General features: G+C 49.9%; 1 protein-coding gene across 1 annotated transcript; it reads left to right on the top strand.

The window, feature by feature from the left end:
- Nucleotides 1-3,572: 3,572 nt before the first annotated feature.
- On the top strand, nt 3,573-17,825 carry LOC307058969 (butyrophilin subfamily 1 member A1-like; the record flags this gene model as incomplete). Its single annotated transcript, XM_079712661.1, has 9 exons — nt 3,573-3,657; nt 6,010-6,357; nt 10,130-10,411; nt 10,527-10,727; nt 10,996-11,016; nt 11,111-11,137; nt 12,188-12,241; nt 16,724-16,750; nt 17,161-17,825. The coding sequence occupies 9 exons, from the start codon at nt 3,573-3,575 to the stop codon at nt 17,823-17,825; spliced, it is 1,710 nt and encodes a 569-aa protein (XP_079568787.1).
- Nucleotides 17,826-18,464: the final 639 nt, after the last annotated feature.

The following is an 18,464-nucleotide window of genomic DNA, read 5'->3' as shown; positions in this document are numbered from 1 at the left end:
TTCAGTAAAATTTGGTTTTCATAAAATTCCTCTAATGTTTCTCAGGCCTTGAAAAATCTCCTTGTGGGGAAGGGATTGGTGGAGGTAGTGGGGGGTGAAGGTTAGGCAGACCTGGAGGCTAATATTTGTTCTCATCTAATTAGGTACTTTTGTGTTAATGTGGATTTTCCAAATATTCCCGAGTGTAAGTAGATATTAGCAAAAATGGGATTTTGGGGGATGACAGAGTGGGCTGTATTCGGGTATATCCAGAAGTTCTGGGTAATAGCTCACGCCAGACTTCGGGCAGAAACCACGCATCCCAGGCATCAGCGGGTCGGTCAGTCCTTGTTCCATGAAGACAAATATAACAGGCCGTTCAGAACGACCCAGAGTGAACACAGGTTGAGAGAGATTTGCTGGGTGTGTGGTTGTCAGTCTGAGATTTGATTTCCTCGACTGTAGAATGAGGATAATAATGACAACCAGCAGGCAGAAGTGAGGTGTGAGAGACACTAGGAAAGTCACTTTACTGTGAACCCCTGACACGGGGCAGGCTTGAGGAAGCATCAGAAGTGGTTGAAGCTGATGTTTCTGGCCAGGGCTGTACTCAGTGATGCATTTATTTCTGGAGTCGATAAGAAAAAAGAGGAGCAGATGGTGTGGCTCTTGCATCTGTCCAGGGGCTGACTTTCAGGGTTAACAGTCTTTGTGTTTCTGTGGACTAAAATGTTTTCTGAAAATGGGCGAGGCTGAGTAGCCCATGTGCTGCTGAAGAGACTCCTGAAAATGAGCTCAAGTAATGTTTATTGAGTGTTTACTACGTGCTGGACAGGTGAACAGGACACACAGTGGCTCCTCTCCTGGATTCCCCAGACATTCCTCACCTGAGCACAGGTCAGGGCTGTGGAGGAGACAGGGTGCCACCCAAACTCCAGAAGCATGTGTATGGGGCCCACAATGGGGATCAGGAAGTCAGCAAAGGGTCCCCTGAGCAAGGTCATTTTAGGTGAGAGCTGGACAGTGAGGAGTTTGGGGGAGGAGGGGAGGGCAGGAGCAACCAGTGGCTGGTGAGGAGGTCCTCGGCTGGGAAGGTTCGGAAAACTGGAGGATCTCACCTGAGGCCAGTAAGGCAGCACCTGGGAGAACCACGGGATGAGGTCAGAGAGGATGTTGGAGGCCTGGGAGCCACAGAGGAGAGGTTAAGCAGGGAGGTCCCTTGACGGGTGAGCCAGAGAGTTGACAAGAGACGGTGTGAGAGGATCATGACCTTGGCAGGCAAATGACCTGGAGGAGGTGAGGCTGGAGGTGGGGTGGGGAGACCCATGAGGAGACCACTGCTTGAGCCAGCTGAGAAATGAGGGTGGCTTGGAAGTCGGTGCTGGCCGTTGACGTGAGTTTGTGAAAAATCTTGAACTTTTTGGAAGTAGACTGAGTGGGAGAGTGGGGTATGAAGAATGCCTCTCAAGTTTCTGGCAGAGAAAACTGGGTGAACACAGGTGCCCTTTACTCAGTAAGGAAACTGCAGGTAAGGGAGGGGCAGGAGAGGATGAGCCAGTCTCCCTGGTTGTTCTTTGGAGACCTGCCCATTCAGCATGGGCAGGGCCAGGGTCCTGGAGCTGGCCGTGGAAGCTCCTGAGGCCTGGGGTTAACCCCTGGGCTGCCAGGTTGTGGGGAGCTCCTGGGTCATCTGTTGGGGAAGGAGAGAAAACAGCCACACTGGGGGCTGTGTTCCGGTGCAGTTTACCAGCTGACATTGATCATCTCAGCAGCGAGCCCCTGGTGCACACAGACCAGGCAGGGGGCCAGCTAGTACTCTTGGCTGTGCCACACACATAGTACCCACTCCCGAGGTTAGGAGCCACCCAGGAGTGCAGCACTTGTCCAAATTATGGTTATCGAGTCTGTGAGTCTATCTGTCCCCCTCAGGGTGGTTTCAGCTTACTTGTATCTACTCTCTTTTGCTGCTCTGATCATGCTGTTTCCTTCTTGATCACTGGGTGACTGTCCAGAGGACAGGGCAGAGTCTGCTGGGATTGCTTTTTCCAAGTTTCACTTTCAAATAGTGGAAGGAACCAGAGAAAGGTAGACTCAGCTGTCTGGGATCGTTTCGGCGGGGTCCCCATGGTCTGGTCTCTGCAGACACCCCTGTGCCGGGCTCTGCTGCTTCTCCACTCCCCTGGGAGCCGCCCGCCCCTCAGACGTGAGGAACTCAGATTTGGATCTGGAATTAGGGTTTGGGGCTCAGAGTGACCGACTTCAGGTGCAAATTTTGAGGGCAGATTTGGGGTCTGCTGGGATCCCTGAACCTTCTCCCGCTGCTGAGTTGAGAGACGCTTCAGAAGCCCCAGCCTTTCAAAGCAGGTAGGTTGGTTTTGAAGACACCTGTGGGCCAAGAAGAGAAAGCAGGGAGCAGCTGGCTGTGAGGACGATGGGCAGGAGGTGGGGCTGGGGGCAGGGGTGGGTGGCGCTGGATGCCGGTGTGGTTCTAGGAAGACCCAGGACAACTGCGGTGAGGGGTGTACCTTCCTTCCTTCATTTTAATGTTGTATCTCTGGCACTTACTAGTAATAGGCCCCGTTCTAATTACATGTAGTGACTCTAGAAATATAAATTCATGTGATTCTCATGAAAACTTTGCCATCTAGATGCTGTTAACATGCACATTTTGTAGATGAGGAAACAGGCAGAGAAGGTTGAGAAACTTGGATACGGTCTTCACACAGACAGTGCCCCAGCTTTCGGGGACTCAGCAGCCAGCCCCAAGAATCTGTCCTTCCCAGGACCCTAAGCTGCCTCATCCCCCACCCTGAACACTAAGTCATTTCTCTGACCAGGACTCATTTATCTCCTTGGCTGCTGAGTTTCCAATGGGATCTTCTACCCCAATGCAGAAATCTTCTTCAAAGACAGTGAGGATGAGGATTAACCTGTCAGTGGGGATTGACTGGGCACCTGGGTGCAGGACCATGTCTTGGTCCCTCTCAGGAAAGGGCTGGATGGGACTGAAGTTCAGGTCAACTGAACAAGCAACAGAGGCAGCACAGGGTACCTGTGATGGACCCACAGTCTCCTTGAGGAGGATGTAGTTTGTCTCTGAGTCTTCTCAGTGATTCCTGGTCACTCTGGGGGCCACAGAAGGACAACGAGTGAGAGCTGGCCTGTCCTCCGTGGTGAGGGGCCTGAGTATGGGTCTCTGTCCCGGGGCATCACTGGTGGTCGTGAATAATGGGGAGATGGAGGATGTTTCCACCATGGGGCCCCTGGTGCTGACAAAGGAAGCACCTGGTTTTCTGGGCAGAGTGGGTTGTGCTGCAGGTGCCATTGGGGTGGGAAGGGAAGGACTGTGTTTTTCCCAAGCAAACCTAGTGGTTGTCTAGCCCCACAGAGGCTTGCTACAGGGGTGGGAAGCTCCAGACCCAGGGCTTTCTTGGTGTCAGGGTTGTGGGAGGTCACCACCTCACCAGCATAGTGATCCAGCAGGGGGCTCTGCTCCTGGGGGCACTGTTGCTGGCCCTGAGCCCTGCCTCCCCTCTGGGGCCCCAGAGCTCCGGGCCGGCCCTGCCTCCTGCCCTGTCTCCCCAGCTGAGGACATGGAGGATCTCTCCAGCTGCTGTGCGCTCTGCCGCCTCACCTCCCTGCTCCTCCTCATCCAGCTGCCCACTGGGGGGTCAGCAGGTGGGTGTGCCCCACCCCTCGTCCTGTGTCCTCGTGGGTGAGTGGATCCCCGGGAGCTGGGCTGGTTGAGCTCCACCAACCGTCAGGAGTTAGTTGCTATTTGAGGAGTCCCTCCTCTAGAAAAATCATGATGCTTTTCCCCAACCAGTAATTGTTATTAAATATTTAACAAGAGTCTCTAAACCATAAAATAAGGGTAAGGGACCTTGACAGTTGTTCAGTTATGAACTTATGATGTTTTAAAATGTCAACTGTCAAAAATATGACCATACTTTTCCACTTAACTTTTGTTTCCCAGCTTTATTGGTATTGAAGTTCTTATTCATCCATTACTTCATTTCATTCTATATATATTTATAAGGTGTCGACTACGTGTTAGGTGCTATACTTGAATAAAACAGAGAGAATCCCTGTCTTTTTAGAGCTTACACTCTAGCAGGAGGCCATGATTAATAAATGCAAGAAATAGCTATATTAGTCAGTTTGTTAAAAGAGATGAGAAGAGGACTTCCATGGTGGTGCAGTGGTTAAGAACGCGCCTGCCAATGCAGGGGACACGGGTTTAATCCCTGGTCCGGGAAGATCCCACATGCCGCGGAGCAACTCGGCCTGTCCACCACAGCTACTGAGCCTGCGCTCTGGAGCCCGCGAGTCACAACTACTGAAGCCCCCGTGCCTAGAACCCGTGATCCGCAACAAGAGAAGCCACCGCAATGAGAAGCCCGCGCACATCAATGAAGGGTAGCCCCTGCTCGCCGCAACTAGAGAAAGCCTGTGCTCAGCAACAAAGACCCAACACAGCCAAAAATAAACCAAAAAAAAAAAAAAAAAGAGTTGAGAAGAGGGGGGCAGTGAAGCCGTGTGCGGGGGTGGGGGGGAGTCAGGGGTGTGGAGGTGGGAAGCGGGCAGCAGCGTGTTCAGTGAGGTGGTCAGTGAAGACAAGGAGATGAGAGCAAAGACCTGGAGGAGGGTGTGAGCCTGTGAGGGGTCCCTTGGAAGGATGGTTTCTGCAGGAGAGAACAGCAAAGCTGCCCGTGTGCCTGGGATGTTCAAGGGACTGTGGAGGGAGTGTTGGCTGGAACAGTGTGAGCAAGAGGGAGAGATGCAGGAGTTGGGGTCAGAGAGGCCCTGGGGGTCATCCCCACAGGGCCTGTGGTCCACTGGGGGGATGAGAAGCCATGGCAAGGGTTTGAGCAGAGTAAGGACCTGGTTTCCAGGTTGAAGAGCTGCAGACATGGGACTGGGGAGAGGAAGACACAGGGAGGGAGTCTACTGTCATCCTCCAGGTGAGAGACGATGGTGACTCAGACCAAGTCTGAGCAGCTCAGGAGTGAGAAGTCATTCTTTGGAGATCCGGCGGGGCTGTGCTGCAGGAGGGTCATGTCGTGGCCCATCCACGAGGCCTCAGAAGGCCAATGGTTCTGAGAAGATATCGGTGGGGTGAATATGGGCTCCTGTGGGTGACGAGAGTAAAGGCAGGTGTTTAATGAAAATAACATTTGCGTCTAGTTTTTAGTGCACTTGTAGTTCAGCTGAGGAGAAAGTCATGAGCACAAATAATTAAGTTAGGGGTGTCAGTGGGGATGTTTCTGGGTGTGGCTGAGTGATCAAGGAGTTCTGTCCTAGGCCACAGGTGTTCTCTTTGGTCAGGGTTCAGTCCTGTCCAAGAGGGGCCAGGATAGAGCTATGGTTCTCAAAGTAAGGTCCCTGGAACATCACTATCAGCATCTCGGGGAATTCTTTTTTTTTGCGGTACGCGGGCCTCTCACTGTTGTGGCCTCTTCCATTGCGGAGCACAGGCTCCGGACGCACAGGCTCAGCGGCCATGGCTCACGGGCCCAGCCGCTCCGCGGCATGTGGGATCTTCCCGGACCGGGGCACGAACCCGTGTCCCCTGCATCGGCAGGCGGACTCTCAACCACTGCGCCACTAGGGAAGCCCTCGGGGAATTCTTTAGAAATGCAGATCCTTGGGCCCACCCCAGACCTACTGAATCAGAAGCTCAGGGCGGGGGTGAGGGGTAGCACTGTGTGTTTTACAAGCCCTCTTGCTGATTTTGCTGCATGCTGAAGGTTGCCAACCACTGACTTAGAGTTTTCCATGAAAGAGTGTGAAAACAGCAGTACAGATGGATGAAGGATTCTCTGTGACATCACTTCTGGGTCATAAAATTGTGATCAGAGTGTCTTGTGGAGATTCAGAATTATCACAGCTCAATCCCTCAGGCCATGATGGCTCATGTTATCCAACACCTGTCCCCAGCCTGCCTGGGCCTTCCCACCAGACTGTGTGTGTTTCCTGCCCTCACTCTGTGCCTCTCTTCCTTTCTCACTCCTATGTCTGTGTCCACAGAGGGGTTCTTCGTGACTGGCCCCTCGGATCCCATTGTGGCAGTGCTGGGCGGAGACACCGTGCTGCCCTGTCGTGTGTTGCCACCCACAAGTGCAGAAGACATGGAGCTGAGGTGGTTCCGCGCCAAGTTTTCAGAAGCCGTGTTCATCTATCAAAACCGAGTCGAGCAGAATGAGGGGCAGATGGCTCGTTACGTAGGGCGGACCTCGCTGGTGAGCGACTTCCTTGCCCGGGGGGAGGCTGCCGTACGCATCCAGAAGGTCCAGGTTTCAGACAATGGGCTGTACACCTGCTTCTTCAGAAAGGGAGACTTCTACGAAGAGGCGAGTTTGGAGCTGAAGGTGGCAGGTTGGTGACTTGAGTTATGTTTTTGACCTGGAATATTGGAGCTGGGAGGAACTTCAGGGACCATGTAAATCAGCCCCTCATTTTCCAGATGAACAGGAGGCTCATCCACTCATTCCATTATTCAGTACAAATATATCGAAAGCCTACTCTGTGCCACATCCTATTTTGGGCACCTGGGATACATCAGTGAACCAAACAATGTTCCCTGCTCTGTGGAGTTTATATTCTAGAGGCAGTCCATAAATACTAGATAAATAGGTTATAGAGGATGTTAGGAAGTGGTATTTAGGATAAGAGGCCAGGAAAGAAGTGGAAGGGGACCAAGGGTGAGGAGGGCTTCAGTGTTGCATGGGGCCTCAGGTTGGGCTTTTTTGACAATTTGAGCAGAAGCTCAAAGGAAGTAGGAATTTAGCCATGTGGATATCAGTGGGACCAAGAGTTCCCAGCTGAGGAAACACCCGGCATGAAACCCTGAGGTAGGAGTGTGGCTGGTGTGTTCTGAGCACACAAGCCAGCGCTCGTGGTTGATAAGATGAGTGAATGGGAGGGGGGTAAGAGGTGACGATACTGGAGTGAAGAGATGTTCCTGGCGGAGGGTACACAGAGAAGGGGTTGGTTAATGCTCTCTGGGGCAATCAGGCGGAGTTCACAGGTAATACACACTGGAGCAGGCAGTTGCATTCACCAGACCAGGCTCCAAAAAGCCCTTGATGCTGATGGGCTGGACCATGAGAAGGCAGGGGCCACAGAGAGCATGGTGATGGCAGTTACTAGCAGTTAATCAAAGGGTCCTTGGGGCTGGAGTGTGTGGTCCCTGAGGGGCATAGGTAGTGGAAATTGGGGGGAAGAGGAGAGGAGTTTGGTGGGGGAAGGCAAATTCGAGATCATAGAAGAGTTTGCATGCTGTGCTATGGGGGTGTTGATGGATTGCTGAGGAAATTTTAAACAGAGCAGTGCCTGGAACGTTCCCTTTGTCAGCTGTGAGGAGGATGGATGAAAGGTGAGCCAGGCTGCAGGCATGGATGCAGTGATGAGGTCAAGAGGATGACCTCACATAGAGGCAATGGGATCACATAGAGGGATGGGGGATCAGACATCAGTGAGGTTTAGAAAGCCGACCCAACTGAGTGAGTGGATTTGGGGACACAGTTTGGAGGGGAAGAGGGGACTGCAGAAGCTCCCAGGGTTTTACCTTGGCTGTTTGTTTTTTAGTGGTAGGAATATTGAAAATTTTGTATGTCAACTGAAGAAACACACACAACCTAAGAGCTGTGAGCTGAGTTTTATTCAGGGTCTTACTGAGGGCTATATAATCTGGGAAACAGTCTCTCAGTAGCTCTGAGACACTGCTCCAAAGAGGTAGGAGGAGAAGCCAGCTTATACAGGATTTTGGCTATGAAATGTTTGCAGACAAGCATGCATCTTGGTGTAAGTTTACTGTTAGTCACGAGGATCAGACACCTCAGTTGATGATTTTAGTGCTTTTCTATGTATGGGAAGATGCAAGAACCTGGGTTCATTAAATTTTTTTTCCCTGAGATATCTCTAACTATCTAAGGGACCTGTTTTTCCAAAGCACAGAGTGCCTTATCCTATTTTTTTGTCCTGAATTCCTTTTGGGGTGTACGGTCAGTGAGTGGCTACAGTGCTAATGACTTGATCCTTGTAGAATTGCGTGGTGGGCAAAATTCTTTGTTTTACACGTGTTATCTGTTGTCATGATAATGCTGTGTAACAAACAGCCACAAAAATCACAGTGGCATATAATAATAACCATTTATTTAATTCAGGCGTGAAGGGAGTACAGTGAATCTGGACTGTATTTGACTAATCTAACTGGGATTATTTATACATCTTTGGTGGTGGTGGGGAAATACAATTAAAAACAAAATATCCGGGCTTCCCTGGTGGCGCAGAGGTTGAGAGTCCGCCTGCCGATGCAGGGGACGCGGGTTCGTGCCCCGGTCTGGGAGGATCCCACGTGCCGCGGAGCGGCTGGGCCCGTGAGCTATGGCCGCTGAGCCTGCGCGTCCGGAGCCTGTGCTCCGCAACGGGAAAGGCCACAACAGTGAGAGGCCCACATACCACAAAAAAAAAAACAAAAAAAACAAAAAAAACAAAATATCCCAAACCAGAAATTGTCTTCACAAAGTTAGTGGAGAAAGAATACAGTTTTATTACTGAATGGGCATTAAACCAGAGTGGGATACACATCATAGGCAATCTACTAAGAGATCACAAAGACAGAGAGAAAGCGCCCCCTTTTATAAAGTCAAGCAGATACAACCCATTACATACATGTTTTCAAGGTAAATAGTAACTAATCCTCAGGTCAGAGGACTTGATAGCACCATCTGTCACATAGTTCACCCTCAATTTTCCTGGTAATTGAGGTGACTATCTATGTTAGCTAATTGGCTTTATCCAGAGGAAAAACAAATTCTTATGCCTTTATGACAGAAGGTGGTTTTACAGCTTGGAGTTCAGTGTCCACTGAAGTCTGGCTCCTACCCTTCCACAGGGAAGGCGAAAGTTGGGTGCTATCTCCCTTAACATTTATATTTCAAAGAGATGGCTCCCTGGTCCTAGAGAAAGGCATTCGTGGTTCCCAAAGCTGGCAGGAGTCCTATGTAGTTTTCAAAAAGGATTTATATACATTTCAAAGTGGAGGCGGTGACTTCCCTGGCGGTCCAGAGGTTAGGACTCTGCCCTTCAAATGGAGGGGCTGCGGGTTCGATCCTGGGTCGGTGAACTAGGATCCCACATGCCGCGTGGCGTGTAGCCAAAAAATTAAAAATCGAAAAAAAAAAAAGGAAGTGGGGAGAAAATACCTACAATTACAGGTTTTCTAAAGCAAGTGTTCTAAGAAAAAGGACGGGAGGGGAATCTCTTCCTTTATTTTCAATGCGGAGAATGACGCCTCTTAATTTTAATTCTTATTTGTCCTTACAGTCAGCTGAGGAGGTCACCATAAGGACCTTTTCTGGGTTTGTTCAACTGGGTATTGGTTGATCTAGGAAAGCTTCAGCTGGCAAGGCTGCACCAGACCAAACATGTCCTCCCTGTGGCAGAGGGTAGCCCAATGGCACGAGGATGTTACAACCTCTGCTTGAGTCACATGGCCTAGTCTCTCACTGGCTAGTTGAGTCACCTGACCCGGCCCAGAGGCAGAGTGTGAAGGCCTCAAAAAGTGTGTGGCCGAGGGCCAGCTGGATATAAAGACGGAGTGAAGATTTGGGAATCTTTTTACAATCAATCTATCACAGATGGGGCAAAATCACGTATTCAGTTCTGGAATTTTAAGTTTGAAGTGTATGTGAGGAATCCTGGTGGAAATAACCCATTGGATGTGGATGTACAGAAGGGGAGTTCAGGGGACAGGGTTGTCATCTGATCTAATTTTGGTGGTGATTTTCAAAGAGAGGCAGTGGGTGTGGAAGCCAATGCCCCGGGAGAGTGTGTGAGGTGAGGAGAGTCGAGGATAAGGATGGGACCTGGGGCCACATTCCTCCTGTTTCCACTCGGCGTCAGCCCTTGCACCTGCATGACTGGGGAGAAGAGCCTCAGCCCTCTGAGCCCCCGGAGGTCCCCACACCCCTTCCTTGTGTTCCCCGTGGCAGGGCGGCTGCCTTTCTCCCTGCAGGGAACAGCCTCCCCCAGAGCCCCAGAATGCAAGGCGAAGGGCTCCCCCTGGAGTTGTGCACACGTAGGCACTGCTGGGGTCCCCAGGACCCAGGCGGCCCCCCCGGACTCTACATCTTGCCTCCCGCAGCTGTGGGCTCTGCCCCTCAGGTGCGCATCACAGGGCCCGAGAAGGATGGCGTCCGTGTGGTGTGCACGGCCTCAGGGTGGTTCCCGAAGCCCCAGGTGCAGTGGAGAGGCCTCAGCGGAGAGAAGTTCCTGGCGTTCTCCGAGGCCCACACCCAGGACGCTGAAGGGCTGTTCAGCGTGGAAGTGGCTCTGGTGGTGAGAGACAGCTCTGCAGGGAACGTGACCTGCTCCGTCCTCAACACTGTCCTGGGCCAGGAGAAGGCCATGGCCATTTTCATCCCAGGTCAGCACTGCTCCCTGCTTCCCGCAGGGCTGGGGGAGAGGCTGGGCGTTCCTGAGTGTGCTGGGCTTGGGTGTCCTGGGTGGTGGCCCTGAGGGGGCCTCTGGCCGGGCCGCAGAGCCCTTCTTCCCCCAGGCCTCTCCCTGGAAGCTGGCTTTCTCAATGAGCCTGACTGTGCTGATGGCCCTGCTCCTTGGGGCTGGATATTACACCACGAGAGAACATTCCAGGAAGTTGCTGGTGATGCGAGAAAAGGAGAATCTGCGCGTGGTGAAGGAGCAGGACCGGTGGACAAAGCAAGAGGTGCTGAAGGACACAGGTAAGGCAGGACAGTGGCCAGGGCTGGAGAGCATGGCAGCCGCGCTGAGACGGATGACCGACCACAGGGCCTGCCTGAGTCCAGGGCTCCAGGGAAATCCGGGACCAGGGCAGGTGGCTGGGGAGACCCAGGGTGGATGGCTGGAGCCAGGGAGGCCCCGATGGGTCTGGGGTTGAAACCTTCTCCAGGTTACACACAGAGAGGTGGTATTTTGTGGACTCTTTTTCTTAGGGATGGGAGCTCATGCTTCTTCTGCACTCTCTTTCAGCTGAACTCCAGACAGAACTCGGTAAGTTCTGCTTTTCCCCCTGAGCTCTCTGCATCCCCGTCAGAGGAGACATTCTGCTTCTTAGTTCACCTGCTTCCTGTGTGTTGCCTTTCAGACTGGAGGAAATCCGCTTACCTGGCTGGTGAGTGACTCTCCTGACGTCCTTGGGTTTCCTGTCCTCCTGTGACAAGGCATCCCTCTCCTTGCTTCTGTCCAAACACAGCCGTGTGGACCCCCTCCCTGGGGAGGAAGTGGAGGCTGCTGGGAGGCAGAACCCAGCTGCAAGGGCTCTCCCAGATCTGGGCTGCTGATTCCCACCCAGTGCTTGGGAACCTGGGTGTGACGGTGACCCCAGGGTCCATCATGCACCCTGGGTCTTATTCCAGCCTTGACTGACCCACCATATTGATAGTTTTCTAGCCTTGAATGCCCCTGGTTTTCAGACAGTACCTGGAAGCAAAAGTCATGTGCTCTGAGATTGCATTAAAGGAGCTATCCAAATCAGCGGGGTGATTCAGTTTAGGAGTGTGACCTCCTGTCTCCACCCCAGAACAGCATCCAAAGAGGGTCTGTTCCCTCTAGTTTCTTTGGGTGATGATCAAAAAGTTATGGGGGCATAGCTGGGTTGACCATGCATGGGAATGTGATGGGAAGGGCTGTCAATGCCCCAGAATAGTGATGTTTATCTCTAGAAATATTTCATCTGAGAAACATTAGCCACTTTTACCCCAGAACTCATCTCACATTCCTGTCCTTAAATAGTTCCCATTTCAAGTTATTTCCCAAATATATCTTTGCCAGAAAAAACTGAATATGATGATGCTTTCTTAAAATTATAGAATAATTTATATTGTATTCCCTAAAATGTTTTCACACATAGTAGAAAACATTTTGATCCTTCGCGGCAAAAGTCAATGTAAGTAGAATAAGAATTTTTGAGGTTTTTGAGGCACAGAACAGCTAAGTGACTTGCCAAACATCACACAGCAGCAGCGGGACAGTGGTGTAAGTCAGCCTGTAATGCAGGGCTCCTGACCTGTGGTCCAGGGAAATTCCCACAACACCTGCTGTCTGCACGTAGCAGGGGGTCACCTCGCCTCAGCCTCTCCACGACCGTAGTTAGTCTCACCTGCAGAGCAGAGGGGAGGCACGGGCCAGTGGATTCACAGCGAGCAGGCTTGTTCTGGCTGAGGTCTCACCAGCGTGTGTTCCCTTTCAGCCTGGAGGAAGGCCCAGCTGTATGCAGGTAAGTGGTTCTGAGTTCCTGTAGCCTCCCCTCCCCAACCTGGACTCTTCCCTCTTCTCCATCAGGGGACACATGAGGGTGCGGTTGGTGTCCCTGGTCTCCTTGTCACTTTTGTAGCCTCCATCCAGAGACCGCAGGGACTCCTCCTTGGAACACAGATCTGCCTCCATTCCGGCCTGTCCTCTGCTGCAGGGCACTGTCAGGGTTAGCAACGCCCTCCCCAAACCCCTGGCCCAACTGGAACTGCTCACTGGTGCAGTGACCTTGGAGAGGTCAGGTGTGAAGAGGGACAGCAGCAGGGAGCGACTGTGTGGATCAGGAATCGCTCATCTCTGGAAGATTTCAGACATCACGCTTGCCTGCTTAGGGCTCAGGTCTTCCCAAGGGGGCCCTCGGTTCTTGATCCCTCTTGCTCCAAAATTCCTACCCCTTTTGGCTCTAGTTTTGGTTTTCCTGCTTCTTCCTGGTCCTCTGGGATATTGGTCTTCTCTCTGCTTCCTCATGCTCTGACTCCCTGTCCAGGCTCAGTTTCTTCCTCCAAGCCTCCTTGGTTGCTGAGGAATTAGTTGCTCTAGAGCAGGTGTTCTGGATCTGGGGTCCAGAACTTCTGGGATGTTGATGGACTCCTGGGGTGAGGGTCTGTGAAAGGTCTGAAATTATATGAAAAATCCTGTGTATATGTTTGTGTAATAGGAACAAAAATGTAACAACCATTATGTCTCCTTTTCGGAGAACTCCGTGTTCGCTGATAGGCTCATTCCTGGTTAGGTGTATTAGGGGCAATGTGTGAAGAAACATAGAGGAGTCACAGTTGTTTCCCAGAGAAAGGGTGTGGAGCAAATCAAGGAAGACAAGACCAGAGGGAGGAAGAGAGGGGGAGATGAGGAGGAAGTAGTGTGTCTGAGATTTGTCTTATAGAGATTGGGGTTGCTTGTAGTGGTGGAAGAGAGACCACAAGGCACAACCATGGTGGTTTGAGTTGGGGAGCACACAGAGGGTGTGCAAGTTATTTGGGTGCCTGAAGGGTAATCAACTCCTTGATACCGCTTTGAGAAATTTCAGTCAAGACACATTTATTTATTTATTTATTTATTATTATTTTTTTTAATGGTGATTGGTCTGGAAATTCTTTCTTTCTTTCTTATTTGTTTGTTTGTTTGTTTGCTTACTTGTTTATTTACTTATTTATTTACTTACGTATGTATGTATGTATGTATGTATGGCTGTGTTGGGTCTTCGTTTCCGCGCGAGGGCTTTCTCCAGTTGCGGCAAGCGGGGGCCACTCTTCATCGCGGTGCGCGGGCCTCTCACTATCGCGGCCTCTCTTGTTACGGGGCACAGGCTCCAGACGCGCAGGCTCAGTAGTTGTGGCTCACGGGCCTAGTTGCTCCGCGGCATGTGGGATCTTCCCAGACCAGGGCTCGAACCCACGTCCCCTGCATCGGCAGGCGGACTCTTAACCACTGCGCCACCAGGGAAGCCCAAGACACATTTATTTTTAAGCCATGTTGAGGTAACCCTCTAATTGAGTTTGCCTCTGATAATGAGACCATCTCAATCTTCCCGTAGTGGTCAGGGCAGGAGTGTGGTATGGGGCATCCTAGTGCAATGTAAGGTTGTCCCAAGGACCCTTTAGCTTTGGGGTGAGTTAAAGATCTATACCCTCAAAGCCTGTGTAACACGCCCTTTCCCTGCTTGGAATGTTTTTGTTTACAGTCAGGAATATAGATCGTGAGAGACAGAGAGGGGTAAACCAAGGGGTGAGGAAAGCATGAGGGCTGAGGATCTCATCTTAGGGATTCTTACCGATTCTCCCTTGGATTTATATGTTAAACATGAAGATCAGAGAGTCCTGTTTTACCATCTCCCCCTTACCTGCTAGATTAAAGAGCATGTGTTTTAATGTATATCTTGTACACCCTTCTATTTTGCAAGGACAAATCCCATTACACTAGAATCAACATTTTCATATTGACAGGTTCATAGTGTGAGGTGGACAAATGTTTGATCTCTTTTTATTCATAGAATTGGAAAAACAATTTGTAATTTCATGATTTGCTGTGGAAATTAAGTGAAGAATAGCATCACACTCGATACATTGTGGAGTCTCACAATTAAATGCCAACTCTCTTTTCTCCTCCTCCCCCTTCTTCTTGTTAATCTCTATCACTTGTGATACAGAAATTTATAGCTGGGTGTCAACTAGTGTCTTGGTGAAGAACAAGTAAATTAAAGTTCATTTTTTTTCTCAAAGGGTCACATGGGTCAGGCCAGTTTTTGTGATCTTATTTCCATCAACCAAATCAACAGAGACGGAAGTGCCAATTTCTGCATGAACCTGTATTACGTGGGGATGGTGGTCACAAATTTGCACCCCAAATGTGCACGGAAATGTCCTTTACTTACTTCTACAAATGTTCTAATGTTGTTCCCGTGTCTTCACCCTGTTGGAGGCAACAGCTCTCCCAGTGCAGACATTTCAGGGTCCCATGACTCATATAGGCTCTGCTTTGGTTGGCGGCAAGCTTCCTTTCTTCTTCCCAAAAGGGAGTATGGAGGTTGGAAGAGATTGTGTGGCCTTGGGTCAGTGGAGAAAGGGGTCCCTCTGCTCTCCCTTAGTCATATCAGGCCATCACCCTGGAGGGACTAGCCTGACCTGGTCCTTAAGATCCTTGGTCTGGGGTCAGCTGAGGAGTGGCAGGTCCTGTCTAGCTAGTTAGGCGCTGTTGTTTCCCGCCTACCCTTGACTCCATCCCAAGGCTTATAATACATCCATAAAGTTCCCTTTACCACAACATATTTACACATTTTGAGGTGTAGAACATGGACATCTTTGGGGGCCTCTCACTGAGGTTCTCCTAGAAGCTTACAACCTCTCTGGGCAACTATAGGGGGAAGCAGATGACTAGATCCAGTATTTTGGGTTCTCCCTCACATATAGGGATGTTTTTGCTTCACTAACCCTGTGAAAAGGGGGAAGAGAATTTATTAGTGTCTTTCCTCTTACTGAATGTGTGACTTTCTCACTTTGAACATCTGTCTCCCTTCCTTGGAACCTTTCCGTTGCCTCCTAACTGGGCAAGATTTCTCTGATGCTGTATCCCGAATTCGCTGCACTAATGGTTTATAGTCATCCTTTGAGTTCAGTTAAGCCAAGTTGTATTCTCTCTACCGCTGGCTTAGAGATAACCTGCACATTCAGCTCAATTAATTCTTGTTTTAAAAAATTATGCCATATTTTACTTCATAAAAATAAAATACTTCCCTCATCAAAACACCATAATACAACAACAAAATACAAACAAACAAAAATGGCAAAAAGGAAGAATACTTGCCCTGGATGTGATATACAAAGGCTTAAAATGCTAAATAGAGAAAGACCTGGTGTAAGTCAGTATAAAATTACCCCCCCCCTCCACTGGAACTGGCACAAACATGCAATTCATAAAAGAAGAAATTCCAAATCAATAAACACATGAACAAACATATATCTTCACTACCTATCAAAAGATGGGATGAAAAGGTAGTTTTATAACTGACGAAAGGAAATAATTAAGTACAACGTTCTAGAGGGAAACTTGACATTCCTTGTCATAAGCTCTGTTTTTTATTTTTTATTTTTATTGGGGTATAGTTGTTTTACAATGTATGTTAGTTTCTACTGTGGCTCAATTAACTCTTTTTTTTAAATTAATTAATTTATGTTTGTCTGTGTTGGTTCTTGGTCTCTGTGTGCAGGCTTTAGTTGCAGCGAGCAGGTGCTACTCTTCCTTTCGGTGTGCGGGCTTCTCATTGCGGTGCCTTCTCTTATTGCTGAGCACAGGCTCTAGGTGCGCGGGCTTTGTTAGTTGTGGCACGTGGGCTCAGTAGTCGTGGCTCGCGGGCTCAGTATTTGTGACTCGCGGGTTCTAGAGCACAGGCTCAGTAGTTGTGGTGCACAGGCTTAGTTGCTCCGCGGCATGTAGGATCTTCCTGGACCAGGGCTCAAACCTGTGTCCCCTGCATTGGCAGGCGGGTCCTTAACCACTGTGCCACCAGGGAAGCCCCTCAATTAATTCTTGATAATTACATGAAAGCCTTGGAAATTTTGATATCCCCAACTGTTTCTCCAGAAAACCTAGTTTTCAGGATGGATGAGTGGCTAGGGACTTCAGAAAGCTTTATTTTATAGTGAAATCTGGGCATTGACCTTTACGTTCAAATTGATATCAAGCCTCTCAATCCCTCAGTATTAAGGTCTATGGCTTGGCCTTCAAGGGAGGCTGAAGCATGATGGTTCTGTGTGTGTGTGTGTGTGTGTGTGTGAGAGAGAGAGAGAGAGAGAGAGAGAGAGAGAGAAAAGAAATACATGCATCAGTTGAAAGTTTCCAAAACATTTTCCTTTATAACTCTCACATCAGTATGCTTCAGAAAACTAAGCACTGACCCTGATATGTACAGTCTCTGCAAACCCCTGATATGAAACATGTGGTTCTCTTGTAGATTGGCGGAAGGAGAAGTTCCAGGCCTGTGAGTGACTTCGTGTTCTTTCTGGATGTTCCTACTGCTGCCCCCGTGGCCTCTCCTTCAGTTCTCAGTGGTGATGCAGATGCTGGCACCATCAGTGGTGGTGGGGCGTTGTGGTGCTGATAGTCACATAGGTGGGGCTGGTGGGTGTGACTGATATTGGATGCTAAATAAATATTTTTCAGTCTTTGAAGTCCAGGCTGGTCCTCAGGGCCCTGTGACATATGTAACTCTGAAATTAGTCTTGTGGATCCTTTTCCTGCTTGGAAGGCTGTGAACTTGAGTCACAAGTTTCTAATCTAGGGGGGCTTAGCCTTCTCCCCATGCAGCTGAGAGTCCAGGTTGGGGGGTGGTTGTGTGCTCTTACTATGGGGCAGGGGAGGGCCTTGCATGATAGGCAACTTTCTCTGCAGGGCCTGTCACTCTGGATCCAGGATCTGCCCATTCAAACCTTGTCCTCTCTCATGAAAACACGACTGTGGCCTTGAAGGACACCAGTGTGAACGTAGAAGACACCTGCAGCGTATTGGGCTTTGAGAGCATCACATCAGGGTGCTGTTACTGGGAGGTGGAGATCAGGGATGGAGACCAAAGCTGTGAGTGGACTCTGGGGGTCTGTAGGGAAGATGTGAACAGGAACGAATGGTATGTAGAATCCCCAGACAAGGGGTTCTGGGTTGTGGGGCAGTTTGAAAGTGGATATTGTGCCCGTACTACACCTAAGACTCAGCTATCCCTCAGACAGGTTCTCCACAGGGTAGGGGTGTTCCTGGACCACAAGGAAGGGGATGTCTCCTTCTACAACATGACTGATGGCTCCCACATTTTCTCCTTCCCTCGGGCTTCCTTCTTTGGGACCATCTTTCCATACTTCATGATCAGGTCAGGAGATGTGTCCCTGACCGTCTGTTTCAAGGAGGGATGGTCTGAGGGGCACCGTGTGCCCCATAACAGTTTTTTTCTGGAGGAGCCTGTGAGCCTCCCAGGGGAGGGGTTCAGCTCAGGCTCTGGTTCTAATGCTCCGCCAGTGACTGAGTCTCCATTACTCCCCTGCAAACCGGAGGCTGTGTCCCCATAGGGCCCGTCACTGTCCTGGACCCCTCGCTGTGGGTCTTCATGGAGCTGCAGACTCCATGTTACAGGGGCTGCTGCGGTGAGTCCTGGATGGCAGGGAGTCTTGACCTGTTGCTGTGGAGGCAGACTCCTGGGTGTGTGGTTATAAGAATCATCAGTTCCTGCCTTGTGCTCAGGGAGCAGATTATAAAAGCTGACTCTGAGTGCGTTTTGGGGTAGCCTGAATTTTACCATGGGAAGTTGTTTATCTTTCGGTAAAGAAAAATATTTCATGAGGTTTTTGTACTGTTTGGATGTGACAGATTGAATTACTCTGCAGAATAAAGTGGTGTTTACTTTATCCAATTTGAGTTTGTGCAGAAGAACCCAGAGGCTGATGGTTGGTCCCCAGATCTGTTTTGGGGTATCTGTACTATTAAGCCAGAAAAGGTGGTCATCCAAAAATTTCCAGGGAAATGGGTGGCTGATGGACTTCTAAGAAGTCTAGTATTTTATTTTATGTGTTTCATATTCTGAGATGGATAAAACACACCCATTTTTCCAACCCTCAGTAAATTTCTGTTACCTGTGAAAAACTTGTGTTGTGTTCATTTAAGGAATTAAGGAGAAGGATCTGGGTTTTTCATTTCTGTCAACAGCAGAT

Source organism: Hyperoodon ampullatus (assembly GCF_949752795.1).
Source record: "Hyperoodon ampullatus genome assembly, chromosome: 10".
NCBI lineage: Eukaryota > Metazoa > Chordata > Mammalia > Artiodactyla > Ziphiidae > Hyperoodon > Hyperoodon ampullatus.
This window is presented reverse-complemented; position numbering and strand designations above follow the sequence as displayed.